The 27,269-nt window shown below is 44.0% G+C and overlaps 2 protein-coding genes across 16 annotated transcripts; both read right to left on the bottom strand.

The window, feature by feature from the left end:
- Positions 1 to 633: 633 nt before the first annotated feature.
- On the bottom strand, positions 634 to 9,466 carry LOC106657026 (WW domain-containing adapter protein with coiled-coil homolog). Of its 4 annotated transcripts, none has more exons than XM_014378274.1 (12): positions 8,086 to 9,466; positions 7,615 to 7,648; positions 3,920 to 4,148; positions 3,617 to 3,705; positions 3,371 to 3,448; positions 3,033 to 3,231; positions 2,437 to 2,886; positions 2,184 to 2,350; positions 1,971 to 2,106; positions 1,672 to 1,898; positions 1,471 to 1,598; positions 634 to 1,217 (listed from the first exon to the last, which is right to left on the bottom strand). In XM_014378274.1, exons 1-12 carry the CDS (start codon positions 8,124 to 8,126, stop codon positions 1,139 to 1,141), a joined length of 1,857 nt encoding a protein of 618 aa, XP_014233760.1. In that variant the 5' UTR covers positions 8,127 to 9,466; the 3' UTR covers positions 634 to 1,138. The 4 variants fall into 4 exon arrangements, with proteins under 4 accessions (XP_014233760.1, XP_014233758.1, XP_014233757.1 ...); XM_014378272.1 differs by having other exon boundaries at positions 2,437 to 2,904; XM_014378271.2 differs by lacking the exons at positions 7,615 to 7,648; positions 8,086 to 9,466 and adding an exon at positions 4,891 to 6,522 and having other exon boundaries at positions 2,437 to 2,904.
- Positions 9,467 to 9,508: 42 nt separating this feature from the next.
- Positions 9,509 to 26,800, bottom strand: LOC106657023 (E3 ubiquitin-protein ligase HECTD1). 12 transcript variants are annotated; one of them, XM_014378257.2, is made up of 17 exons: positions 26,318 to 26,799; positions 22,919 to 23,328; positions 22,603 to 22,837; positions 21,189 to 21,529; positions 19,843 to 20,917; positions 19,285 to 19,449; positions 17,753 to 18,206; positions 17,415 to 17,453; positions 16,846 to 17,112; positions 15,941 to 16,775; positions 14,621 to 15,866; positions 14,285 to 14,537; positions 13,758 to 14,075; positions 13,376 to 13,635; positions 12,922 to 13,293; positions 10,915 to 12,836; positions 9,509 to 10,833 (listed from the first exon to the last, which is right to left on the bottom strand). In XM_014378257.2, the coding sequence occupies exons 2-17, from the start codon at positions 23,056 to 23,058 to the stop codon at positions 10,551 to 10,553; spliced, it is 8,205 nt and encodes a 2,734-aa protein (XP_014233743.1). In that variant the 5' UTR covers positions 23,059 to 23,328; positions 26,318 to 26,799; the 3' UTR covers positions 9,509 to 10,550. The 12 variants fall into 12 exon arrangements, with proteins under 12 accessions (XP_014233743.1, XP_014233751.1, XP_014233748.1 ...); XM_014378265.2 differs by lacking the exon at positions 19,285 to 19,449; XM_014378262.2 differs by lacking the exon at positions 17,415 to 17,453.
- Between the last annotated feature and the right edge of the window lie 469 nt (positions 26,801 to 27,269).

Raw genomic sequence — 27,269 nt, forward strand, 5'->3', positions numbered from 1 at the left:
TAAATTATAAAATATCCTGTGATTTTTATTTTAACTTAAACGGTGGAATAAATAATTACATACAGATATATTTACAAAACTGTATATTATAAATTACTTTTACAAAATCACTAGTTATTTATAAAAGCGCTATGCAAAAGTAAGAATTTTGAAATATCTGCATCGGTCCTTGGTGCTACAATCGTATTATAAAAAGAGAACGCTTATCAACCGTGTATATTCAAATAAGTGCATTAGTATTACAATACTCGCAGCAGTTATCCTTTCGCTCCATTTCTTTTACTAATTATATTACAATAATAACATGACTGTACACAAAACAACACAATTCGTGGAATCATGAGATTTGGAAGAAAATATTTAAATGTGAACAAGTAATTATAAAGGACCATAATGTTCTGATATTATAATTTTTTTTCTCATAAAACCAATTGCATAAATTTCATTTTAAGAGATTTAACAGCAAAGATCGCTAATTTTCGGTTTCAAATCGAAAATGCTGCAATGACGCTTAGGAGATGGGTATGAAACACTGACACATACAACGCAGGTGATACGAGACAATTATTACTTGACAGATCGAATACAACACGTCGTCACTGAAATGTAAGTCGAATCAAAAATCCTAGTAAATCATATTTACTTTTCGCTTACGATATTTATTTTCTTTTTTCCTTAGTTAATAACTATTACTTTTTTTCCTAATTATTTAGTGCAAGTGTTGGGCGCGAAATGTGTGGTTTTCATTCATGTATGCGTAGTTTTTTTTCACTAAGCTTATTTTAATATTCAATTGAAGTTCATTTCTGATTTATGTTCATCACGAGTTTTTGTAACGATTGAAGTAGGCCTCGTGTGACCCAAGGAGGTAGTTCAACTAATTAGCAATATTATTAAATAAGACTCGTTCGGCCTCCTATTTTTGGGTACATAATAAGCCCCATCAAATCTTTATACTATGTATATATCACTTCTATTTCTGTAGTATTATAACTTTTAGGTACAACCTTAATTTATCAATATTATTGTTAAAGATATTAATAAGTAATGTTTTTTGTTTTTGTTTGTTGAAATTGAATTAATTATAGCTCATAATTATTATTATCCATTATAATTATTTCTTATAAAGTTTCTTACACTAAGAATCGTCAGACATAAAGGAATTTTGGGATTTGACTTCTTCCAGCATCTGAATTTGTTGACGAAGAAATAGTATCCTGAAAATAGGGAAGTTCTTGTAAAAACGCGTTAAAGTATTAATTTTAAGCAAATTATTTCCCGCTTTAGTTTGAAAAATGAGGCCAATTTTATACCTTATTAAAAGGTTAAGATAATTGAATATTGAAAAAGGGAGCAGTTGCAATATTTACGGTGAGAATGTAAATGACTAAGTTTAAGAGAGAACCCCGGTCTCATCTATTAAGGTGCATTAGGTAATTTTAGCGTATATATTAAATATAAAAAACGAACCTTTGTTCCTGAAGCGTGGCTTGAATTTCCGTAAGCCTCACTATCGATCGAGCAGTTTTAAGTTCTGCAGATACTCTGGTACACTGTAGACTACCCATTGTATGTGCTTCTTCGCTCAGTTTTTGTGCCTATAAATCGAGCAGAACATTAGCAAATGAAAAAGCAGCTATATTTGACGCGCAAAAACTTCAAGATAATCACCTGCTTCTCGAGAATATCCGCGGGGAAGGCTCGCACGTGCTGAGTCAAATCTTCCCGATAATGATTGGCAAGCGAGGGTGTAAGCGACGGAGTAGGCGGTGGCTGCACGCGCGATAATGCCTGCAAGCCGCCACCGTTTCCTAAGCTACTGAGGTTACCTAAACTACTGATGTTTTGCAGGGAACTTATACCTTGCATACTGTTATTGACACCACTGGGACTGTTCACTATAATCAAAAATATAAAATTCATGTATTTAGGGGCTAGATCATTTTCTCACTGAGAATTGTAATAATTACTTCTTCGAGCATCTGTGCCGTCCAGTGTTTCTGAGTGCGTTGGCGTTGGTGGGCCTTCGATTGGAGCATTATTACTAGTGTCAATTTTCAAAGGAGTCATAACATCGCCGGAACAATTTCTACCATCACTCGATGACTGTAATTAAATCATCGAGCCAATTAATAAACCATAAAATTAAATTACGTAAGGGATCTCGATGAAAATCGACTTACTTGTCGCGATAAAAGTGTCTGTATGGTTTGCAATGCTTTTTGCGTATCCGAGAGTGAAATCGGAGGACCAGGCGCGTTGCTTGAACCTATACTGTGGTGTTGATTTTGTGTTGGCGAGCCTAGCTTTAGTCCTCCCGCACTTGGATGTGATGACAAACGCGGCAGTGCTGCATCCAACAAAAAAGTAACACAATTAAAAGCTGCCTCGACGTTTGTACATGCGTAAATCGTCACGCGGACACGAATAAGATACCATTGGCTAGAAGAACTGGTCCTTGTTGCATGGCATCGTGTCCGCCGGATACAACGACCGGCTCGGACGTGGGTGTCGAGCCTCCGGGTGATATGTCCATGTCCTGGGCCTGCCGGTCGTGCTGCTGATGCTGCTGCTGCTGCTGAGAGCCGCCTAGCATCGCCGAGTCGTCTCGGCAAACGTCCATGCCGCTACCCCGGTCTCGATCGCGTTCTCGCTCGCGATCTCGACCGCCCATCATCTGGTCCTTGTCCTGGTGGGCGCGCTGCTGATCGCGATCGCGCCCGTCCTCTCGACTGCTCCAGTAGTCGTTCGTACGTTTGTCCGACTGGCCGCGCGACGACGAGGACTTGCCGATGTCTCGGGTGCTGCTGCTCTGGCCACCACCGCCACCGCTACCACCGCCGCTGGTGCTGTTCGACCGCGATGAGTTGGAATGTTTATCATGACCTGCAAAGTATGGGACATCTAACGTCGATTCGTGTGTTCAGTTGGGCTTTCTTTAGAAATGGCGATCAATAGTTTTCACTGATGTTACATTAATCGTGAATTAATAAATGATGATTTAGCTACAACTAAATCTCGATTGTACTCACTGGATCGAGAGGACGAGTAGTCGTTCGATTGGCGTTGTCGACTGTCCGTTCTGACGACCCATTCTCGTGGCTTCTCCCATTGAGATACTTCAGTTTTACAGTTGTAGTAATACTTCTTTCCCGACGAGCTCATGTGTTCTGACCAATCACCGAATCTCGCCGTACGCTCCATCGTTCCCCGCTCATCTCCACGCTTGTCCTTTAAAATGTTATCATGCTTTGTTTTATTTTTGTATTATCAACAGCAAGGGTATTGAGAAAAGTTTAATTCGCAGTTCACAACGAGCATCATCGAGACATTTCTAAAATGATAGTTTTCAAATAGAATTAACTCTTACCTGGTATGAATTATGTGTTGGCTTTCTTTGGGAGGAATCCCTCGATGAATTTGAAGATATTTTTATAGGATGGAGTATCTGTAACGATAAACGAGATCATTCATTGAGCTTATAATGTTATACTTCCAATAGTACTTCTGTTTATATGATTTTATGAATGATTTTATGAATGATATAATTATTGGACTAATGAAAACGTATCCAACAATGATAAAATGGCAATTGTGTAATAAAAAAGTTACTCACGTCTCCACTATTCCTATCATGGTTGGTCCTGTCGCTGTGGGAGTCTCTAGACTCCCTACTTCTCTTTTCTTTTGGAGATCTCGTGCAATCTAAAATACATGACAATGCTGAACAATCTTTCGCTAGCTCATAAAAAGCATTATACATTATTCATTGACCTCATTATACTCCAAAATAGATATGATTAGTCAAACTATGACAGAAAGTGCTGAATGCATTAACTCTTTCTGATGTTAACAAAAGTGACATTATATAATGAGCAATTCAATAAACAATGATCAGATTTTAGACAGAATAACCTACCGGAATACTTATCCCTAGAGGAGGACAACTTGTAGTCTCTGTTTTCTCTCTCCTTTTTGTATATTGGCTTAGTGTAATTTCGCGGACTATCTCTATCGGGTCCCATGCCCAGACCACCAGCTGGGCTGTAGGAATTGCCATTTGGAGAATCACGAATTCTCCCCTCATACCTGCTGTCAGATGGATTCGAGGATGAATAGCTACTTTTGGAACTACTGTACTTGGTGTTCTGAAAATAATGACAAATAAGGTTAGAACTTTAGAAAAAGTTGAATCTCAACAGAGTATCTTTAATGGTTAACAAATTGAAGCACATAAAGGACATAATTGGATAGAACGACGTTTTTTTTTATGGCTCAATAAGTCTAACCTAGAAATAATGGAACAATAGACGTTTATTGATTAGCGATTGGGTAGTCGATTTTCGCCGAGTCAAAGTGTCAAAAATGATACGGCCAAAGCATACAATCAACAACGCGGTCGTGTGCTCTTCACGACTGGGACGATTTAATCCCTGCGAATTCGCTAAGGAGAAAAGACTCTATACAAAAAAGCCTCGTTACGTGAAAAACTCTGAGAGAGGCTCTATCAAAGTGCAGTTCATTTCCATATAAAGCCTGAGCAAGCATACACAACCGCACACAGCATATAGTAGCAGCGATATCTCAGCTCCAGAGTGGAATACACTTCGTTAGGTACGAAAAGAGAGAAGCATTAGAATTGCATTCGGGGGCTTGCTAAAAAAAAAAGTATTATGGAAGGCCCACAACCTCAGTAGACACACGATGATGATGATGATGATGGGCGAGCGTATGCCCCTGTGTGTGTGAATGTATGTGTACGTCCGTGTTATTATTTTATATATGTCGTGCGTGTATGTATGTCTGTGTGTATGTACGAGTGTGCTGTTGCATTTCTATCGAAACACAAAAAATGAACGATCCAAAAGAGAAGAAGAAAGAAAATAGTACCGAATCCTTGTAGCTGCCACGCGTGGACGACTTGATCGAGGAAGGAAAACTGTCGTCCTTGACGGATCGGCTCTGTCGGTGCCTCCACGACATTCTCCAGTTCGGATCTTCCAGTGCCTCCGCCTCCGCCGCCGCCTCCTCGTCGACGTCGTCCTCGACTGCTCCGTAGCGACGACGATACCTCGAGATCCTCACTTTAGCGGATTTTGCGGAGAGAGATTCTTATGATACACCATTTGGTTGGTATAGTAGTAGTGCGCATGCAGCGAAGGCACATCAGTGTATAAAACTACTACTAGCAGCAGCAGCCAGCCAGCCAGCCGCACGGCGAGAGTCCACTCGCGCGCGCGCGCGGGGGGAAAATAATAATAACGATGCGAAGCAAAAAAATGAAAAAAAAATAATGTATCTGTCGCCCGCGTATAGTAACTAGTAATGCTGCTGCTGCTGCCCGGGAGCTATACTATATACAACACGCACAACTTCTTCTGGCCGCCGCCGTGTACAACGACTCCGATTCTCTTTCTCGCTCTCTCCGGCTGCTGGTGCGCTCTGCGCCCGAGGAAGAGTCGACGACGACCGACCACGGCAGAGAATCGTTGGCCTGCTGCTGCTGCTGCTGCTGCTGCGGCACACGCATACACACGGACGAAAACGGAGACAGACACAAATGCTGCAACTCTCTCTCTCTCTCTCTCTCTCTCTCTATGCTGCGCCGCGCTGTTATACACTACGCCCGGATCATCCTCGGCTCTTTTCTCTTCTGTATATTCTGTTCTCTGCTGCTGCTGCCTCACTCTCTTTCTTTCTCTCTCTCTATATTGTGCCTTCTTCTCTTCGTTCCGGCGTCTATGCCTCTGCCCCCCTTGCTTATGTGCCTTGTGCACTGTGCAAAAACTCTTCTCTGTCTCTCTCTTTCTTTCGCATGTGGCACGGCACTATAGTAAGCTAGCAGTCTTCGAGCTATAAAGCTAGCTATATGTATAGTGTATACTATACTTCTACGCACACGGCTATGCGTTGTGTGCATGTGTGTGTACACATAAAGTGCCTTCTCTCTGTCTCGCTCTGTCTCGCGCTGTTGCTGCGGTTGTTATATTAGCACTGCATGACGACGACGACGACGACGACTATCTCTGCTGCTGCTGCTGTTGCTGCTATTGTCGCTGGCCCCGTGTTGTTTAGTATTATAAGCATCGGATCGTTTGTTGAACCTATATTACCATACGACTAGTGTATTTATCAAGTTCAGTAACAGTAGGCGACGAGCGGCAACGCTTACTACCAATAATGACAGATGCGCGACAAATTATCATCATCGCCTACTGCTGCTGCTGCTGCTGCTGCTGCTGCTGCTGCTGCTGCCATGTCGATAAACGTTTCGGTGTTGTATGTGTATTTACTCGACACATACTGCTGTATATCAGGAAGGCACTGAACACTTTAATCGGCTGATCGAGCTCCAGACGAGCACACATTATTATGAATTTCGAGAGTTCGTGTGTTCGTATTATGCAGCTGACTTCAAACGTTTAATAAATCTTCTTCTGTTGCATTATACAGATGTACATTGCGAATCAGTGCGATCATTCGTATAGTGGTTGATGCGTGCACCGCGTGAACTCCAAAGTGCATGAACATTACACACCGTTGTACCGAGCCACTGCATGAGTCGACTCTTCCCCCCTTCTTCATATATGCTCTTATATAGTTTATCCAGTAGCGTCGACGATGCAAAATTTATTGTGTATATATCCGAGTGTTGCAGGCACGAAAGAAGCCCCATGCCTCTACTATTATTTGTTTACATTTTCGATTTTTCGCTACTAGAAGTACTCCACTTACCACCAGTATTCTTGAAACGATTTGTTTGTTCTTTTCTTCTTTGTTGTGTTGTACAGGTAATGTGCGCTGTGTGTCTATTATGCACGAGGTGCGGCATATTTTACGAAGAATCGACGTAAGGCTTTTTTTTGGTTAAAAGCTCACGATTCTGCGAGGCCAAAGGTCGCGCGACTTACTAAACCACTCATCAAAATATGTATCCTCGCACGCACACGCACACGAATAAGTATACATACACTCGCGGCCTATGATGGAATGACGTTTTATTTGTTTTGGTTCGACTTATATGTTACCAACTTCTCTGTCTCTCTCTCTCTCTCTCTCTCTTTTTCTCGAGAGAGAGGATATATTTAAATGCACATCGAGTGCGAGTCGGGTGAAGAATCGCGGAATGTGGGCATTTTTGGAGCTGTTCTTTCAAGTTACTTGAGATACAGGGGAGAGCACACGAATAGCTTGCAATTTTTTTTTTTTACCAACAATCAAGGCCAGTAATGTGTTTCATTTGTAATAAAAAGAAAGCAACAATTGATTTATGTTAGGGTAATAAAGCTAAATTTTCAACTCTAAAGCAACTGGAGATAATTTGTAAATAAAATTTGACGCATTCGCATTAAGGTCTAAGATAATTATTCACTGTTAATTTTAATGTTAATAGATACAGTGAGCCATGTTCAACAATTAGGTATAGACATTTAAATATTCCCAATGATCATATATAATGCCATGATTTTTTCTAAATTTGGGTGTAGTTGTAGCATATTTGCCAATAAGCGGTATCTACTATTTAGTACAACAATATCTTTGTTGTATATATTGTCAAAGACAAAGACAAAACAGGACATAGCTAACTTAAAAACTTTGAACTTTTATATTTACCTGATAGGGATGGGTCTGGTGTTTCTCAAAGTACCTGGAAAAAAAAAATGCATTTATTTTAGTTATAAAAAAATAACAAAAAACAAAACTTGAATAACAATTCATTAAGCACATAGTAATTTTAGTAATCTTGAACTGGTGAGAATCTTCCATTGAATATTTTTATTTCAATTTAAATTTATCGTGATTTTCTAGTTCTCATTATCAGATGCTTTATTTATGAAAAGTGCAATTTAGAATAGTCTAAGCCCATTATCTGGGCGATGCAGTGCAGTGAAATTAAATCGATCGCGCGCGGCCCTTTGAGCATTGGCCACTAGCCCTCACGTAAACACACACACACACACACACACACACATACACACACACATAATCTAACACACAAATTATCTCACACAGAGATACGCAGAGACTTCACACAAGCCCAAGAGTATTATAATCAATTTTAACAAGAAAAGTGTATCACCGTACCCATCGCTGATTCTTTGTGGTTTCCTTGCATGCATTACCATCAATGCCGCCTGCTAAGGTGGATTTACTGTTTACCAATTACTGTGACCGATTACTGGGGCTAATGATAATTTATAATTCTCCCTTATTTTCGGAGCTGAAACACTTCCTATATGTATTATTATCTCAACGTGCGCCCGTCGAGCTTGATAATGATCCTCTGCCGTTGCTGCTGCATCGATGCAAAATAGTAGTAAGTAGAGGCGGGCGACCGACGACGACGACGACTCGCACACACTATCCGCTCAGACTGCAGAAGCGAGACAGAGAAAGTTATGTGCAAAAGGCAGGCTAATGTATGTGTAGTAAGTACTGTATTGTGTGTGGTAAAGGCGCGCCCCCACAGTCAGTACTCAGCAGGAGCACCGCGAGTCCGATGTAGTATGTGCGATATATACAGTAGAGTCGGTCGCGAGCCCGAGCGTAATTTGTTTGGCGACGAGGTATAGAAAATTAAAGAATAGAAGAGCACAGAAACAAAAAAGCACGCCAGAGACGCAGTTGTAGCACCACCGAACACCCACTCGACACGGCGGGTTCAAATGTCTTCGCAGGCAGTTAGACGCGCGAGTCTTCGAAAACGACGATGAGAAATTTGTTACACGGTCGAAGTCGAATGTACGTACGATGCAGTGCGAATTCGAAAATTTTTTTACTGCTGCTGCTGCTGCTTACGACGAGGCTAGTCGTCCGGACGCCATATCGCGTTGAAAGTTCGGCACTACAGTAACAACGACAGTAGTTTGCACTTTGCAGCATGCGGAGACTTGCCTCGCAGCACCATGAATGCACCAATCAGTTGCCGTGCGCGCGCGCTTTCTCCGGACGCTATATAACTGCATTTTACGAAATTTGATTCGCAACGAAGATATATTGTTGTTTAAATGAGAGAGAGAGAGAGAGAGATATTGCGAAAATTCTTGACGTGATTATTCTGCTTGTACTTTTTAAAGATTTTATTATTGTATTTTTTTTAGTGTATTCCAGAACTTCGGATAAATACATTGAATTTGAATCTCTTTCCGCTGCGATCGCACGACGATAAATGGAATTACAAAATGGTTCTTGTCTACTACGCTTTTCGTACACACAACTCGACGAAGAAATGAAGATTTTTCCAATGTCTCGTGAAAATGAAGAAGCAAGGACAAATATCGTTATTTTCTATAAGTTCATTACTGAGATTCCCGCGGCTAAATGAAAAACAAAGAGAGTCATTGACAGGCATTGAGATCGTTTTTTTCAGCTACTACGACGATTGACTTGAATTGTAATATTTTATTTCGTTCCTCCTTTTATTTTTTTTCATTTTATACCATTGATTAATCAATTTTTTCCTTAAATAGTAAAAATAATTCTTTTTCTTTACAACACATTATAATTAATTTTTTTTTTTTACTTTCCCAAAACTTCATACAACAATATTATTATATTATCCATTATTCGTAATATAATTTACATCGCTTTTAATTAGCAACTACTTACTTTTTTAAATCTGATATTGTTAAGGGGATTTTCACTCTCTATTCGCGCATACATCAATTATATTATGTTCATCATCACATTTTAAACGTACCTACTTTATTTTTTGACATTCTTGAAGCAAGTATTCAAACTTTTGTCGATTGAATTTCTTCACAGACATACAAATATTCTATTTTTATTTAAATATTAGGAGTATCAATTGTCAATATGATTCAGTTTCTAAGATATACTCCTATTTTTTGGCGACATCCAAAACGTTTACACTTTCAAAAGACTTCAATAAATATTTATTATAATCTCAGGCTCAACGAAATTCATGTAAAATTCAATAAGAACAAAAAAATTGATTTGGTAACCTGGTTAATTTAACTAAATCTTTGTGATGTTTATTACTTAACTCTAACCACATAGTTTGTTTCAATCGTAAATATTATAAAGCTTCAAAAATCATGAAATTGAAAAATTTCAAATTAACGTATTCTAATGTATTTTTAAAATATAATAGGTAAACTAATAATTAGCAGAGAGTGAAGGATGTGTATACGCGCTTGTCAGCATTTCATATATTACAAAAATCGACTATGTCAGTATTTTTACGGACGAAATTCGCGGTTAATTTTATAACCCGAAAGCGTAGAAAAATCACCTACAGCCTAATGCTGTAAATGGGCCAACATACACACATGCATACATGTACAACAGGTATTACATCTTTTCAGTGTGGAATCACTCAATATTGACCGATAAAAATTAAACTTAGAATTATTTTGAAACGTTCGTGTAATCACCTTATACACACGCAAAAACCATACATTTTCAGAAAATTATTTTTATCATGATTCACGCAATTATTACCTAATTTTTTCCGTAGATATACAAAATCATCATTTAGCACTTATATTATTGTTGAAATAATAAATGTTTTGCACGATATAATGTTTTTAATTAAGATGAAAACCTCTTTCTCGAGTCGCCGCAAGTAGTCTTTCCTTAAGAATATCTTCAGTCGGATATTCGGGTAATTTTAAATAATGTACACAGGTGTTGACTGATGGATAACCACCCGATCCTGCATCAACTTTTCTTACAACTGTCAGTCTAGGATGCAAATTGCATAATCCACCGGGTGGCAGAGCTGAGCAACCGGTGGCAAATTGTAGGAAAGCCTTTCGTTCTTGTCCAGTGAGTGACAACAGGACATTAATGAATCTTTGGAATCCAGGGCTGTAATATAGAGCAATAAATTATTTCATAACGAGTCTTGGAAGTTGAATTTTTAAGAGTAACAAATAAAAGATAACGCACCTTTCTCTGGTATAACCTAATTTTGGTTCAGTATAATTAAGCAAGTCGTCTCGCGTCCATTGTGGGTTTTGCTCGCCACAAAGCATAGCTCTAATTTCTTCGGGACTAAAAGCATATAATTTTTCCATTGGGAAGACTTTAGAGAAGCCCGCTCTAAAGGCCTCTAATTGTCGCGTTATTCCGCGATCGAAGCAATAGTTCATCGTGAGTTCCGTATACTCCTTGGCATTTTCAATCGTTACGGCAATGTCTGAGCCACCCTCCTTCAATTCGACGTAATCGTACTGGTAAATCTTTGAACTAGGCGAGTATGTCATTGTTAAAGCTAAATCTTCGATGGGCACCGATGCCCCAGACGGATGAGAGATATAGAGCGTCTCTCCCAAAAAGCTATCATCCCCGGCCGGCGAGTGTCCGCCCTCGGACAGAGCTCTTTCGCGTTTGGAGACCAGAGACTGGATTTCCTTCAAGAATCGGCCTCTGACTGGATCTACTACGACCAAATCATCGATATCAAGGATACCATTGTACCACGGGGCCGGTTCCAATTCGAATTGTTCTTTGCTGTCGTCTTGATCTCCGTCTTCCGAGATGAAACTGCTAGCCATGCTGGAAGATATACTTTCTTGAGTAGCTACGCTGGAGGTTGTCAGACCAATACGCTCGTTCACGTTGTTGGCTATGTCGCCGCGACACATGAGTTTTAGGAAAGGCCTCGAGAGTGGTAGATCAACGAGACGATTATCTTGTAGTACTTTTGCAAGGAAAACGCCGAGGAACCAATAGAATCGGCAGGAACGTTCACAAGCCTCGCTGTTTTGGGGCAGAGGTGCTGGGAACAAGCCCGACGGCCGTGACACGTAAAAACCGACGGCTCTCGCTCGGTCGTTCGTGTGGTCGTCGGCCTGCTGCAGGTCGTTGTCGAGATTCGGGTCTTCGTCGTCGCACAACCACAGACCCAGATCTTTGCGCTGAAGCTCGGCAGCGACCAGAGCGAAGAACTCGAGAGTCGGTCCGAGACCCGTGCCCTCTTCGCCGACGAATTCCACTTCGAGGATGCTCTTGCGATTCGCGTGAATCTTCAGCACTTGTTCGGCCCAGTCCAGTAGTTTATCGCCTCGCGGCACACTCACGCGCTCGTGCTTCAATCTGCCTACCCTAAATTCGTGGACGTCGTCGCGTCGCGGACTTAGACCAGGTGCACGTTGACGCTCCAGTACAGCGTCGCGCTGAGTCTGCAGCCAGACGATCGAGCGCGACGCTCCAAAAGCCGTGCAGTTGAAGTAGAGTCGCCGAGTCTCGAACGGCAATAGGAACGGGCAACTTCTGGCCAGTTCCTCGCACCAAGTGGGCAACGCGCCGGCGGCCAGCGCCAAAGGATCTTGAATCTGCTGCGCTATCTTGTTTGTGATCTTCTTCGACGTGAAGTCGTCCGGATGCACCCAGGTGTTGTCGACGTGATTCTCTTCGAGATAATGCATCGTACGACTGTTGTTCAAATTATTGCTGTGTGAACTCGTGCCGAGCACGTAGACGTGACGCAATAGCTGCAAAACGTCCTCGACCGTGCAGGCGTTCGCGTTTTGATTCGCGTTTCGCGGATAGAAATTTACGATTGGTGTTGCACGACCCGACGAATCTTCGTCGTCCTTCGCCTCTTTGTAGATGATGGTGTAAATTGGTTCCCAAATTCTTCGTAATTTTTCTTGCTTGCTACCCAGCTCGGTGAGCTGCATGAGCTGCTGCACCGCTTGGAATATGCTCGCGGTAGGATCGTTCAAAGGTATCTCGACGTCGGGTATTCCCGGTAGGCCAGGACCTTTCAAAAACAGGGATAATTTTGGTCCGCTAGTGGGGGTCGTTCCTACATGGGCTGTGGCTTTCGCGTCGCTTCCAGGGGGTGGTATCTCTAAATCAGTGGTCTGAAATGAAATGAATTGAGAATTCGTAAAATTTAATGTACCCATTTATCAGAAAACAATAAGTCAAGCGAAAATAAAAAATTACCTGATTAACATTAGTTCGACCGGGTCTAGGATCGAAAGCTGGAATAAGAGCTGAGAATTGACGTTTCAATACGAATTCATCGTCCCAAGCTCGCCGCTTGGTACTGGGAGGTGCTGCCTCATCATCCATAAAGGCTGACAGAAGATTTCGGCTGACCATAACATCTTGATAATCGGCCTCGTCTCCACCTTCCTCTTCATTCTCTTCATCATCATCGACTTCCTGTTCGTCGTTTTCATCGTTGTCATCCTCTTCTTCGGCTAAAACGCCATCCTCGTCGTCTTCCAGTTCGGTCAAAAGTGTTGCGCCAACGCGAGCACCGCCGACACCAGCAGCCTCTCCACATGCTTCCAAAAATTCTTCCAAGCTCACCTAGTATTGGTAAACATATCAATGTAGGTAAATCTTTCTTTTCCCCTAGTTTTGCATTTTAAAAAATTCATTGTGCCATTACCAGTTCACTGTCGCTGCTGGTGCTAGTCAAGGAAAGACTAGTTAGCGGTTGTCCAAGACTACCACCGCCGGCTCCTGAACAATTGGTCGCACCCGGAATTTGACTGCTGTTCAAGCTGGGATAGCTTTGGGCCGTACCGAGCAATCCACTCGGGAAGTTTGAACTGAGAGCTAGACGAACCAGACTCGAGACTGCATTTGAACCACGTAAATTAGAGGCAGGTAAGGCGTTCGATGTGATATGCTGACTACCAGCTGGTCCTGCAAAGATATATTTTTATTTGAATACGCGAGAGAATTAAGAGCCATGAAGTTTCTTAAATAACTAAGATGTTTTTTTAATGACTAATGATAGCTAGCACTCAGGTTAACAAGTGACTAACCCAATGTTCGCCTTCGAGCCATCGCGGCAAATGTTTCTAATAAGCCGGAGGCAGCGACTGGCTCGATCGTATTATTAGTAGCATCACTGCACGCAAGATTCGGTACAGACACAGACATGGGATTTGTTGTTACAACGACAGGACATCCACCCGTAGTTGGGTTCTGTTGCTGTTGTTGCTGTTGTTGTTGTTGTTGTTGTTGTTGTTGTTGTGGTTGTTGTGGTTGTTGTTGTTGTTGCTGCTGTTGTTGATGCTGTTGTTGCTGTTGTTGTTGCGATGAGCTCGCGTCTTTGTCTCGAGGACAACAGTCCTTCGAGCCTACAGACATTCATGACAATAATGAGTTACGAAGGGTCGTCAATGCGATTAGTTGCTGACAATACTCAGGTCCAGTACTGACTGAATTTTTATTAACAAGTCGTTGTTAATCAACGAATGAAATGACATTTTTGTTTTAGTCACGTACTGATTGTTACAATTGTGCTGAACCTGTGGATATAGTCGGTAAAAAATCGACGATGATTTACCTTCCTGACCAGTGAGATCAGCTGAGGTATTAATGGTAGGCACATTAGTCGCTACGTGACTTCTCGGTGCCGGTCTGATTCTCATGGAATTTTGATCGTCGGTATCGCCAGACACACTTATTCGAACTGGTACTAGGCCTAGTAACTCACCGCTTAGAAAACTGTTGGTGTTGTTTCGCAATCGGTCGGCTCCCTCGCGCATACGATCCAATACGTCGGCAGCTTCCAGACCAAACAGACTATTTGAAGAAGGCTGCAACATTGTAAAACGAAAAACGGGACGTCAGAATCAGAATGGAAATTATCATACATTTTAAAGTGTTGTTGCGAATTTACCTTGTTTCCAGCTCGAATGGCTGATAAAATTGGCTTAGAGCTGAAGGATGTTTTATTGCTATTGCCATTGCCATTGCTGTGGCCAGAGGCAGCCGATTGCTGCTGCGTGCTGTCGTTGTTCAGCGTCAAGCTCTCGACAATCGTAGCCAAGTCCGTGGACACCGTCATGGTTTCGGGTCGCTGGTGTAGCACCACGGAGTACTCTCCGGTCGAGTTGACGCCGCTCTCACCGGTGACCGCGACGACGGCCTCGGCTCGTGCGACCGACAGAACGCTCTCCGCAATGGACTCGGCGGCCTGCTTGGCTGCGAGATTGTCGGCACTGGCGGCCTGATCGGTCGAGGCCACGGAGCAGCGCACGGTTCCATCGGTGCAAAAGTCGGGCAGACTCGGTGTGCTGTTGGACTTTCTACCGGTGAGCACGCCGCTGCTGCCGTTCTTGCTCGACGTTTTCGACGCGTCTCCTCCCTGCTCGTTGGCCGTCGACACCAGTTTGAGATCGTACTTTCCCTCGGCACCCATACGGTAGGAGTTGGAGCAGCCGTTGTCCCAGGTGACGTCGATCCAGCCGTTGTGCAGCTCGCCGGTCACCGTACCGTCGCCGGGTGGCACGCCGTCCTGGTCGCGCCACTTCCAGTCGAGACCGCGGGCGACCCTCGCTCCAGCCACCAGGTGTCTCAAAACTTGAGATCGGATTAGACGCCTCTGTCTCCGCACAGACGCCTCGGCTTCCTTGGCGGCGCGACCCAAGTCCTCGCAGACGCCGGTGACCTCGCCGTAGACCTCGAAGCCTGACACGGACAGATAGTGCGTCTGACCCGATGCGTTTTTGCCGGTCTGTTGTAATCTCAAGTGGCGCCAGCCCTGGGCGCCCTCCTCGTCGCCGACCGACGTCGAGTCGATCATCCACGTGGCCGTGCTGCCGGGCTCGTTCAGCGAACAATCGTCTACGTGGGTATAGAGCGTCGACCAATTGATACCGTCTCTCGAGGCCTGGAGCATCCAATTTCTGAGAGCGCTTTTTCCGTAACCTCGGGCGTGTCTCAGTGTATAGGAATTCGGAACGATCCATACTCCCAAATCGATAGAGAACCAGGCTCTTTTGTCGTCGTTGGTATGACAATTCATAGCGGACGGGTCTCTGCTGAGTATATCTTCCAAATGACCATAAGGTAAATTGCGTCCATCGCTTGATGTTACCACTACGAGGCCGTATTGTCCGGGGTTCACCCACTCGGAACATGTGCTGTGAAGTAATAGATATTTATAAGTTTGTCAAGAACAATTTATCAAAATATTAAATAATGAAACATTACTCACTTGGCGTTTGTTCCAATCCAGTAAATAAGTCCATTCTGATCAAAGTCGTGTTGATACTTAAACGTAAACTTCTTTCCTTCTTTCAATTTTTTAACAAAAGTAAAGGTAGACCTTTCGTGATCGTGCCATTGTTTGGCGACCATCTTTAACAAATGATTCTCTAGTTGCTGTACCGTACTGAGTGGCTCCATTTTTAAATTTCGACCACTCCTGTCGATAAGTGCACTTTCGCTCGCAGCTTTCTCCAATTGGAATCTCAAACGTCTCGTGAGGATTTGCAAACCTGAGCCGGAACCGGGCGTATCGTAGAGATATACCGGCAACTTTTCTATGGATTCCAGTACCGAAACGAGCTTCTGCACCAGAACCTTGGCGAAGTTATCTCCCTTGGACGAGTTATGCGACTGAAAGCTGCTCTTGAAAACGGCGACTCGCTGCAGTCTGTGCTTGTTCATGCGAGGCGAGAGATGCTGCGCGTTCGATGGAGCCGCGAGCAGGCCCAGCAGAGCTCTGATCAGGCCACTGGAGTGCAGCTCGTAAGCCGAAACCTTGCCGTCCTCGTTGAGCAGCAGTTTGAGCTCGTCCAAGGCACCCTGCAGTATTGTGCGCCATTCCCGACTGCTCGGCTGCTGCGATTGCTTGTGACAAGCCTTGTCGATCTGTATGACGATGTCCGCGAGTTTGGCTACAACGCCGCGTGGCTGTGCTTGCGCGGCTTTGAAGTGGGATTCGTAGATTTCTTGAGCTTGAGTTTTGACCTTCTGCTTGATGGCCTCCATCTTTGAGCGTAGGCGCTTACCTCGTTTACCGGCCCAGCCAGCAGCAAATTCAGGACCTGAAGAAAAATGAATGATTATTGAATCGAGTATATTACTCAGATAAATTAACACGACGCGAATGTTTACCTAAGCTCGTCTCAGCCGTAAACGAGTGTTTTGTTCCACGATTCGATTCAAAAATGAATCCCGGCAGATCCTCGCGCAATATCGTCGCTTGCTGCTGTCCGTCGCTGTTCAAAATGCACAGTTCGCCGTCCTTCTTGCTCGACAGTGCCCAATTTCCAATGACGAGCCTGGTGGAACCCGGTCTCGATAGTATGGGTTGGCTCACGGAGTTCGGTTTCACTTGGCTACGGGCGCGCTGCAGCTTCTCCAAAAATTCGCCCCGATTCTCTGGATATAATATATTTTGATATAATATCAGCTGGCGAGCTGATATAAAAAATTAGAATACGTCTGTTTTGCATATTTATGTTTTGATGTTATTATTTTACTGAAGTTTGAACAGCGTTAATATACTTTTTATGAACTTCTTTTTCTTTTTTTTATTATTAAAATGAAAAACATTAAAAAGAACTTGATGATTTTGATGGGAACGATGATAACAATTTTCAAACTACTAATTTTTGTTTTGTTATTAACATACACAACAAATAGATATACAAACAGACCACTGAGAAATCGATGGTACCAACCTTCGGTGGTGAGGGACTCGGTATTACGACCTCCCTTGCCTGTAGACACATTTAGTAAAAAAAATGAGTTACATCATGATTACCCTCTTTCCACGTAATTGTAAGTGTAAAAAATGGTGAGGTAAAAAGTGGCGGCTAAGAGCGAAAGTTAATCAAAAAAATGACGTTGGGATGATGTGAATGCGAACGATAGACAGGACAGACCACGACACAAATGATACGAGTAAGATAAAGAGAAAGAGACAAAAAAAGAATAATAAAAAGTTTTCTACTACTACTACTACTACACTACAAAACAGAATCAATCGCGATCAACTCGTGATGTGCAACAAACGCACCTGTGGTATCGGTGCCACCCTCGGGACTGCCGCTCGAGTACATGGTAGCCAGCTTGCCATCCAGGATGAATCTAAACCAGCCGTTGCTGCCGTTCGACAGCTCGAGCGCGGCGGCGTCCGACCAGACGTAAAGGCAGTCGCGACCCCGGCAGATGCACCAGTCGCGCCAGTGGTAAGCCTTTCCTATCTGCAATTCTTTGGCATCTTCCATTTTTTGCTCGTCACCGCCGCCACCGGCTGTTTGCGGCTGCTGCTGCTGTTGCGTTTGTTGCTGAGCATTCGAATTTCCGCTCGCTTCGTTGTTCTGATCCTGCGTGGATTCTTGCGGGCCAGCCAGAGAACTGACTTTGGAGAAGACGCCCAGCCGAGCGAAATGCTCCAAAAACTCGTCCTTTCCTTTGGCCATTAAGTCTTGGATCATCTGTAGAACTACCAAGTGTCCATCCTCATCCTCCTGTTGCACAGAAAAAGATTTTTATTGCTTCGAGTTTAATTGTTTTTCTAAAATTTTAGGTAATATGCAGTCGTAAGCAAAAAATCTAGAATAGAAACGACATCAATAAATAATACTCTTGTGTGTACTGATGGTCATTCTTTTTATTAGACATGAATTTTTGACGAATAGTGTTTACGTGAAATTATAAGGATAGTTAAAAAGATAATAATATTAACAGGATCGCGTCTGATCCTTTATACATGAGGAATATTATAATATGCACCTAATAATTTAATGGATCAATGCTATGAAAAAGGGTGTATTACATACACAATTATACATGTCAAAAAAGATATGTACATGTACGACTTTTTCTCAAAATGTGGATTTTAGCGACAAGCTGTTTTTTAGCAATATTTTCTTTTCTCAATGCGTATACTTTTCATATTATTTACGCAGACGGCAAAAATGGCAGGTATAACCATATGAGAAAACAAAAAATGTCTTGAGGAGCGTAAGAGAGAGAGAAAAACGATACGGTGGAGAGTTAAGTACACTCGATAGAAAAATCATCACGCATAAGTACAAAGAAAAAGAGAGATATATATGGGTTGCAAGTGACGGTGGTGGTCAAATGGTATATAACTCAGTAGTGGCAGCTGTGGCATATATATGGTATAATACGCAGCATAACAAAAAAAATCAAAGTAGTAGCAACAAGATCTCAATCTGATTATAACATTAACGGCTCGTTCCTCTAGAATTCGAGAAAGCAAGTAGATATATAATAATAATAATGCAAATGTCAAAAATATAATAGTAAGTGTAATGAGATCAAAAATGGAAGTCTGTTCAAGTTAGCAGTTGGTTAAAGAATATACAGTAGTATCAATAGTATAATGTAATGTCAAATACAAGGTAAACAAGTAAAATCAAAAAATTATGTCAACAATAGAGCGCAATTAAGTTAAAAAATGTACATAATAATAATAATAATTAAAAAATAGTAATAACATAAACAATAATTCGTAATAATACCATAAAATTATAAATTAATTTGTAAAAGAAGAAATAAAATCTGGGACGAAGACGTTACCGTCTTATTGGCGAGTATGTAGTACTGGGAAATGGACTTGATGCGCGAGGAGGCAATCGGCATTTTCGGGCCGATAAAGCTATTGAGATAACAGGGTGGCGGAGGCGCACACGGTGATGTTGACGGCATCATCGACCATGGGGAGCTCGCTTTTATATCGTATTCCTGCCGAGAAGAGAAAAGAAAAAGAGCACATTCGCGCGGGAATAAGTCAAGTCATTTTTTTTTGTTTTTTTTTTTTTAGTTTCATCAGAATAATAAATCTTTTAATAATCATCAAACACACCACTTTCTCATAAATATAAATTATATAACACAGACTGCCTGCAGCTAGGTAAAAATTGAGTAGATATCGCGGTGCTTTTTTGAAAACAAAAAGACATTTTTTTTCATGTAGTCCCTCCTAGAGAACCGAGCACATCAGCAGCGGTGACATATAAAAAATAAAATTCGTGCCAATAAAGCAACTACTAAACAAGTTTTCACTTTGATTCTCTCAACAACGTTTACTAAAGAACAAAAATGACAGGGAGAATGTCCTGGGGGCATGACGCTTACCTCGTTGTCCAGTACATTGGCTATGACCTCGACGAGCATAGCGCCGCAGCCGTTGGTTACATTGGCGCCGCAAGTTTCTGCTAATAATTCCGGTTGAATGTAGTGCACCATCTTGCGAATGAGATTCAGACTGGACTTGCGCACGCTCGGCAGCATGGTCGACTGGAAGGTGGCGCAAAACACCGGTAGCAGTCGTTTCAGGTATACCGGGGCCATTTCCGGATCGCCCTTGGGCTCGGTGAATTCTTTAACGTCGTTGGCCTCGAGCTTGTTGCGCTCGTCGGGACTGTTGCCTGCCGGGAGCAGCATCCATTCCCCGGGCGACTGGAGAATCGCCGCCACCTCGCGGTGGCCCTCGTCTATGCGCTCGCGAGCCTTGTCCAGAGGAGTTTTGCCGTCCTCGTCGCGCAGATCGGGATTCGCGCCGTGGCGCAGCAGCACTTTGGCTATCGCCGGCCGACCGAAGCAGGCGGCGTAGTGCAGGCTCGACGAGCGCTGGCCTTTGTTCACATCGGCGCCTTTATCACAGAGGAACTCTACCATTTCCTGGGTACCGAACGCCGACGCCCAGTTCAACAGCGTTTGGCCAACGTCGTCCATGAAGTTGACCTCGACCCCGCCCGACTCTATGGCCTCTATCAGGGCATCGGTGTCCTTCGAGCGTATGCAATCTATCAACTGACGATGAGTCTTCTCGCCGACGCTGTCCAGTCGGCGCAATCGAGGCAGCAGGGGACCCGAGGCGCTGCTCGCGTTCGTGCGCCCCAGCGCGGATCTGCCCTCGAACAGCAAAACAAAGAGCAGATCGACCAGGCGCATGGAATCGAGCGCGCATCGCTCGTCGCCCTTCAGGGCCTTCTCGATGGCGTCGGGCAGTCCGGATCGAAGCAGGTCGTGAGTGATGGACGCGGAGCCGCGACACAGGGTCGATAGCAGACTGATGATGGTCGACACGGAGGCGCAGGATTTGGCCTCGGTCGCCGGCACCGTGGACGACGTGACACCCGGTGTGGATGGTGTTTTCAGGTTGCCGGTCGTGTTCACCGACGATATGGGTCCTGCGGCGTTCGACAATCTGAAACGACAAAAATTCATTTCATTGCATTGTACGATGAGGTCACGCACGAAAACAATAATGGAGTACTCGGATAATGAGGGAGGGAGAGGTAGGTGTGCGCGAACGAGAGGTGGGAGGTGGTGGGTGATCTTGAAAAGGTTTGACAGGTGGATTTGCATATTATTTTCATGTATAACTTGAAAATCGATAATCCGACATTGATTATGCACGAGTATGCGCGCGCGTGACTATATAATATTATAACTCTCTCTCTCTCTCTCTCACTCACCTGTACAGCAATTCGGAGACCAGTCCGTTGCTGGCCAGGGGCGCGGGATCGGTACCGCGCCTGGAAAACCTGTCGGCCAGCGAGGCGAAGCAGCGCAGCGCGCCGTCCGCCACGTGGGCGTCCTCGTGACGCAGCAGGGTCGACAGTGCCTCGACGCAGTCGGGCAGCGATTTGTCCTGCGGCTCGACCTTGCCGCAGAGCCGAGACACCACCGCCATCGCCGAGTGCAGGGTGTCGCGGTGCACCTGGGCGCCGTGCTCGCGGATGAACTGCAGGGACGACGACAAGCCCCCGGCTTCGAAGACGGCTCCGGCCTCCCGTGCGCAGACCAATTCCAGTACCTGCGATCGATAACAGCGAGAGCGGGGGGAAGATTAGAAAAATTATTTAGAGGCAGACCAATTAATGTTTGCTTTTCTCTACTACTTGCTCGCCACCGCGTGTAAGGTAGTATATACGCGATTGTAATCGCGCCGCGGGTAGAGTTAATAGACTCGTTGGAATAATGCGGAATTTTTTTTCTTTTTTTTCTTTTCCATTGAATTATGGATGAGGCTGCGTGCGCGCTACGCGAGAAACGGGAACTTTTCTCTCGCCGATAGAAATTCGATGGCGATATAGATTGTAAACGTTGACGAACCATCATCATCGCGTTGCTGCTGCAGCTGTTGGCGCTCATCGAATTTTGTCTTTAACGAAATTCGCAGATAATTAAAATTGAAAATTACTGTTTTAACGAGAAAAGCGAAAACGTGCAACTCGTGACATCGTAAGGTATAAATTATATTGCGCACGTGTGCTCGATAAACAGAGGAGCGCAAAAATAAAATTGAAAAACAAAATCTAATTATCGGATACCCGTCCGCTGGCTTGCGCGTCATGAATATTCAAGCCTCTCCGCGGAGGCGCATGTAAATATCTTTTTATATAATCTTTATATTTCGCGAATGCGATCCGTATGTTAATCTACAAGAAATATATACGTATTGTTAAATATAAACACGCAATAAAGTTAAAACGCAACGAGGTAAAAAAGAAGATCTGGAAAGTACTTCTGAGTCACAGGGTATACTCTGACTGTGTGCGTGTAGCGTGTGTTGTGACTCACACGTGTGTGCCAAAAAAGAGTCTACATAACTTTAAAACTGCAGCCGAGAGCGCGCGCGCGTGCGAGCCTGTCGAGACACGTTCGCTGAATCGAGCGACACACAAAGCTTTGGAACTGAACTCGGCAGAGATTTCTTCCGCGACCGGCGGCAGATTAATATAGAATTGCTTTTGGCAGTACGAGAGACTCGCACTCGCACGTTTACTTGACGCAAGTGCATCGTACGGAGGTTTTCTACGCATCAGGATCGCAATCGGAATCTAAATTTAAGATGTCATTGTTCGTCGCTCATTTTGACGCATGTACCTTTATGCATTGCTCGGCAAGATCACGGCTGGCCCTCGAGTCCAGACCCGCCAACGCGAGTCGACTGCATATGGCCTTGATGGCGCCCTCCATAGCGACGATTCTTCTTGTGCATTCGGCCGAGACGTCGAGATAGTACGTTATGGCTCGGGCAGTTACCTCCAATACGTTGTCCGGTGCCTCTTTATCCAAAAATATCCTGCACAGCGCTGGCAAAAACGTTCTCGGAGGACAACTGTTTGTGAGGAGAATTTTCACATTCATCATTCGTACATGGAATCGAGCATAAAATCTCGGGTTCGGTCATTTAACGTACCTTTCGAAACAACGATCAACGTTGTCGGACATGAGCAGCAGCATGCACAGCTGTTCCAACGCGATGAGCTGCATGTCCCTCTCGTCCCCTTGGCCTATACTCAGCCACTCGAGCAGAGTCTCGGGATCGACCTCTGCCATCTTCTTGCTGCGTTCAGTGAGATTTCAATAAGAAAATTGCTGCACTCCTTGGGGGCTCTTCACTATAACTGCGCTATCGATGCGGTATCGCTTGAATCTACCGAAAACATTGGGTAGATCGTGTGTCGCTGCTCTAGGACGAGCAGTGTTTTTCCAGCAGTGTGCAATGACGACGACGACGGCTCTATATACTCCCTCCCCGTTGTTGTTGCTGGGCGCTTTTTCTTTCTCCTGCTAGCAGTCGGCGAGAGCGAGCTGCGCTCGTTCAATCTGCGAAAAACGAAATGCAGAAAAAAAAATTACAGCGGATCGGTATAAATTGAATGCCAATCGACATTAAAATATCGCGCGTCTTACGAGATCTCTCGTATTATAAACGAGTAAATAATATTTATCAAGATTTGTAATCCGAGCTCTATCGACGATGGGAGAAGCAACGAAAGAACCGCACGCGCGCGACGCGATTCTTTCTCATACACGACGACACGGCACAGCACACACACGCACGTGCGTGTACAATACGCAAATGTTCAACTAACAACACACCGACGAGCAGCGACCGACCGACTGACGATCTATCGTCGTCGTCGCATGGCACAACACTGCTTATACCTACATATATACACATAAGCACCAACCGCGCCGCCGAGATAGTGTTTCACTCGCAATCAGTCAGCACTCTGTATATACACCACCGCATTTTATAGATACGCGACGAGCGAGGTACGATTGCACATGTGTATACACAACAACACTCGCTCGACTCGCGCAGCACAGTTCGCACGCCGTTCTTTTTTTCCTTCGTTACTTTTTCTTTCTTTTTTTTTTGGCTTTCGAAAGTCTGCCTTTTTCCGGAACGCGTATATAGAGGTAATACCTTCGAACTCCAGCGTCGCGCGCGAACAAACTAAACTATTATGGAGACTGCGTCGTCCGCTGCTGAAATTCGCTGCTCATCGCGATCGTCGTAGTCGTGCGCGTTATCGCGTCACCAACATCAATCTCTATACGCGCAAATTCTCTATATTACGCCTGCCTCGCATGAATGATGTTACGCACATTATTAAAGTAGTCGGAGTCGCTATATACGTTGCTATGTCGAGGCCGTCCGAGTGGCAGGCAGTCTACATAATACGGCGTTGATACAACGCAAAGTGCGTTTTCACTCGTGTGCTGGCACTCATCGATACTACTGCAACACGCATGTATATGAAATAAAAGGCAAAATGATATGGACACATGTGTGCGCGCGATGATATAGAAAACTCGAATCGGTTTGAGCAGCAGCAGCACGCGATATCGACTTTTTTTTCATCGTGCTCGTACACGGGTGTCTTTAAAAAAAAAACCAATAAACAACGTATCCTATCCTTCGCTCGCCCGCTTGGCGCGCGATATACGAGTGTTAAAGAGAGTGAAATAACATATACATCTCTCTCTCTTTCTCTCTCTCGCTCCCGCTTATGGGCATGCGAATTTTCGCACTCGCACGCGGGTATATTTTCGTGCTAACTTGGGTTTTTTTTCTGCTTCTCTCTCCTTGGCCAATACATAGGCTCTCTCGAAACACAATGTTTGCGTCTGTCTGTGTCTGTCTGTCTGTATTATACATAATAATAATGATAATGATAATAGCATGTAAACTTGGCGGCTGCTGACTTTTTCTCTCCCGTGGAAGTGAAGTCTTTCTCCCGTGAGTGAGTGTACTAAGTCTGTCTGTCTGTGTGTGTATTCGTGTTACGTATATATGTATCCGTACTCGACTTGTGTCTGTCTGTGTGTATGCAATACACTTACTCTCGGTTGGAGCAGAGGCACACAGACACATACACAGTCACACGGAGAGCTCGCGCGCACGAGTGAAAGAGAGAGAAGCACGGGGAGAGCGTTTTCTTTATCGCGAAAAACGGGGCCGAGAGTTAACTGTTGGCTTCACTCTGTCTCTTTCTCTCGCTTCTCTCTCTTCCTCTCTCTCTCTCACTCACTCTGTATCTATATGTGTATGTGTATATTTTGCCTGTATATTACAAAGCTCTCTCGCGGTGGTACAAACACACACATACACACACGCACACCGTATAATATACACAAGTAACACGAGCACCTTTTACACTACTGGGTCTCTCTCTCTCTCTCTATCTATCTCTCTCTCTTCTGCTGCTGCTGCTGGTTCTCTTTGTGTTTTTTCGAACTGTTATTTTTTTGCTGCTGACACAAAGTCTTATACAGTAAACTACGAATATGTAGATTAGCTGGCTTTGCAGCTGTTCTACTCGTCGTCGATGATTATAATGATATCCACCATTAAGGCGCGCGCGTTATGCATTATCAAGTGCGATATATAATAATAAAACTGCAGCACATGATACAACGATCGCGCGCGCACGGGTTGCAGGTACATAATGATGACGTACGTCCGAGAGTTTTGCCAATTTTCACGCAGCACATAACGATTAAACGTTTATCTAGATCGAATCGGATAGCTTATACCTACATTATTATTATTATTATTATTACACTTTTTGCAGTTGCAGTTTTTTCTTCGTATTGTATCTATCTTGTCATGCATACATAGTCGATGTGGGAATAATATGCAAGATTATGTATAATACGAAAGACGACGACGACGGCGACGTTGAGAACGTCGAGTTGATGATGATTTCGCAGGCAACATTCACATACAGTCACACATACACACACATAAGAGACACACGGTGCATGCAATAGAGACTAATATTACATTCGCACAAACGACGACGAATACGACGACGACGACGACGACGAGAAACAATTATAGCGCAAAGGCTCATTCACTCTCTATTATATAGCTAACAACACATATACACACGCGCATAGCAGCAGCAGCTCGCGTTCAATCATGTAACACACAACGTGCAGCAACAGCAGCAGCCATGAGATTATACACGCACACACAGAGACACACACACGACGATGAGATACGGCGACGACGACGACGACGACGACGACGAAATTGAAAAGCTACAGGCTACAACTAGTATATTCTAAAATGCACACAAAGTTTCGTTCTCACTTCTACACGTATGCAGCTACACTTTAATAAGTCGCAATATATAAAATACAACTTGGACGACGACGAGGGAGAAGTATCATCTATTTCTTTTGCACTTGCGATCGTGTGTCTCTGTGTGGGTAGACGCAAACACTCGCACACACGACGCGTCTAGGGGTTAACATCAGCCTTTCTTCAAGACTAACAAACTTTTCTTTTATTACTTACATGCGTTCCTTGCGACCAGTAGCCCGTGCCATAAAACTACAACGCGACGCAGCAACACAATAATGGACGTCGTCATCGACGACGACGACGACGACGACGATTGCTCGGTGTTGTGTTGTATGCTCTGCTCTGGCTCTTCTAGGTACACATACTGTATAGATATATTGGATCTATAATAATTGTGTGTGTGTGAGTGTGTGTGTTATATGAATTTTCTTCTCTTGTGCGCCTGTGTGTGTGTTATATATATATATATATATATATATATATATATATCAAAGGCACTATGTACTTGGGTGTCCGCACCACGCATGCACACACGCACACACACAGTCACGAGGTTCTCGCACACACTCACTGCACACATGCACCGAGTGCACGACGACGACGACGACGACTCGGCCACTGCTGCACACGACTCCAAACTCTTTTAACACGACGCGATACGTGCGTGCGGACCCGACGAGAGTCAGAGCCAGACTCGAGCCAGAGCCAAAGCCAAGCTTGCGCGGCGAATCGCGGCTGCAATGCTACATAGAAGCGCCGCGCGCTAGCGAGGTCGTACCATTATTGCTATATAGCCATATATACATATATCTACCCCTACTCTTAACTTCTCTCTGCCGTTATATATACCCGCTGCTGCTACTCTTGCTCGTGCAAGATATATATACATATAGCAGTAAAAGAATATAACTATAAGCGATCTATACATTCGTGTGCACGACGATGTGTTTGCAGTTTGCACTGCAGAGCCATGCACAGCACAGAGGACATCGCGCATCGATATTATAGGTACCTTCAGAACGTTACGCGTGCGCGCGCGATGCCGTATCTATTATTTTCTTTACTTTTTACTTTTTTTCGCCTTAAACTCATTCGTCGATCGGAGCTCCTTGCGTAGGCGAGCGCAACACCTCTATATTACACCTTTTTTTATATACAGAGACTC

Source organism: Trichogramma pretiosum, unplaced genomic scaffold (genome assembly GCF_000599845.2).
Source record: "Trichogramma pretiosum strain Unisexual culture from Peru unplaced genomic scaffold, Tpre_2.0 scaffold7, whole genome shotgun sequence".
In the NCBI taxonomy this organism is placed as follows: Eukaryota; Metazoa; Arthropoda; class Insecta; order Hymenoptera; family Trichogrammatidae; genus Trichogramma; species Trichogramma pretiosum.

Excerpts from the sequence above, each read along its gene's own strand:
- LOC106657026 (XM_014378271.2), bottom strand. The coding sequence starts at position 4,983 with ATGTCGTGGAGGCACCGACAGAGCCGATCCGTCAAGGACGACAGTTTT. Across the intron at positions 3,449-3,616 it reads ATGATAGGAATAGTGGAGAC|ATACTCCATCCTATAAAAAT; the intron begins GTGAGTAACTTT and ends TTATCGTTACAG. Across the intron at positions 3,232-3,370 it reads CAACACATAATTCATACCAG|GACAAGCGTGGAGATGAGCG; the intron begins GTAAGAGTTAAT and ends AACATTTTAAAG.
- LOC106657023 (XM_014378255.2), bottom strand. The coding sequence starts at position 23,058 with ATGGCAGAGGTCGATCCCGAGACTCTGCTCGAGTGGCTGAGTATAGGC. Across the intron at positions 16,776-16,845 it reads TACGGCTGAGACGAGCTTAG|GTCCTGAATTTGCTGCTGGC; the intron begins GTAAACATTCGC and ends ATTTTTCTTCAG. Across the intron at positions 12,837-12,921 it reads GTCGAACTAATGTTAATCAG|ACCACTGATTTAGAGATACC; the intron begins GTAATTTTTTAT and ends ATTTCATTTCAG.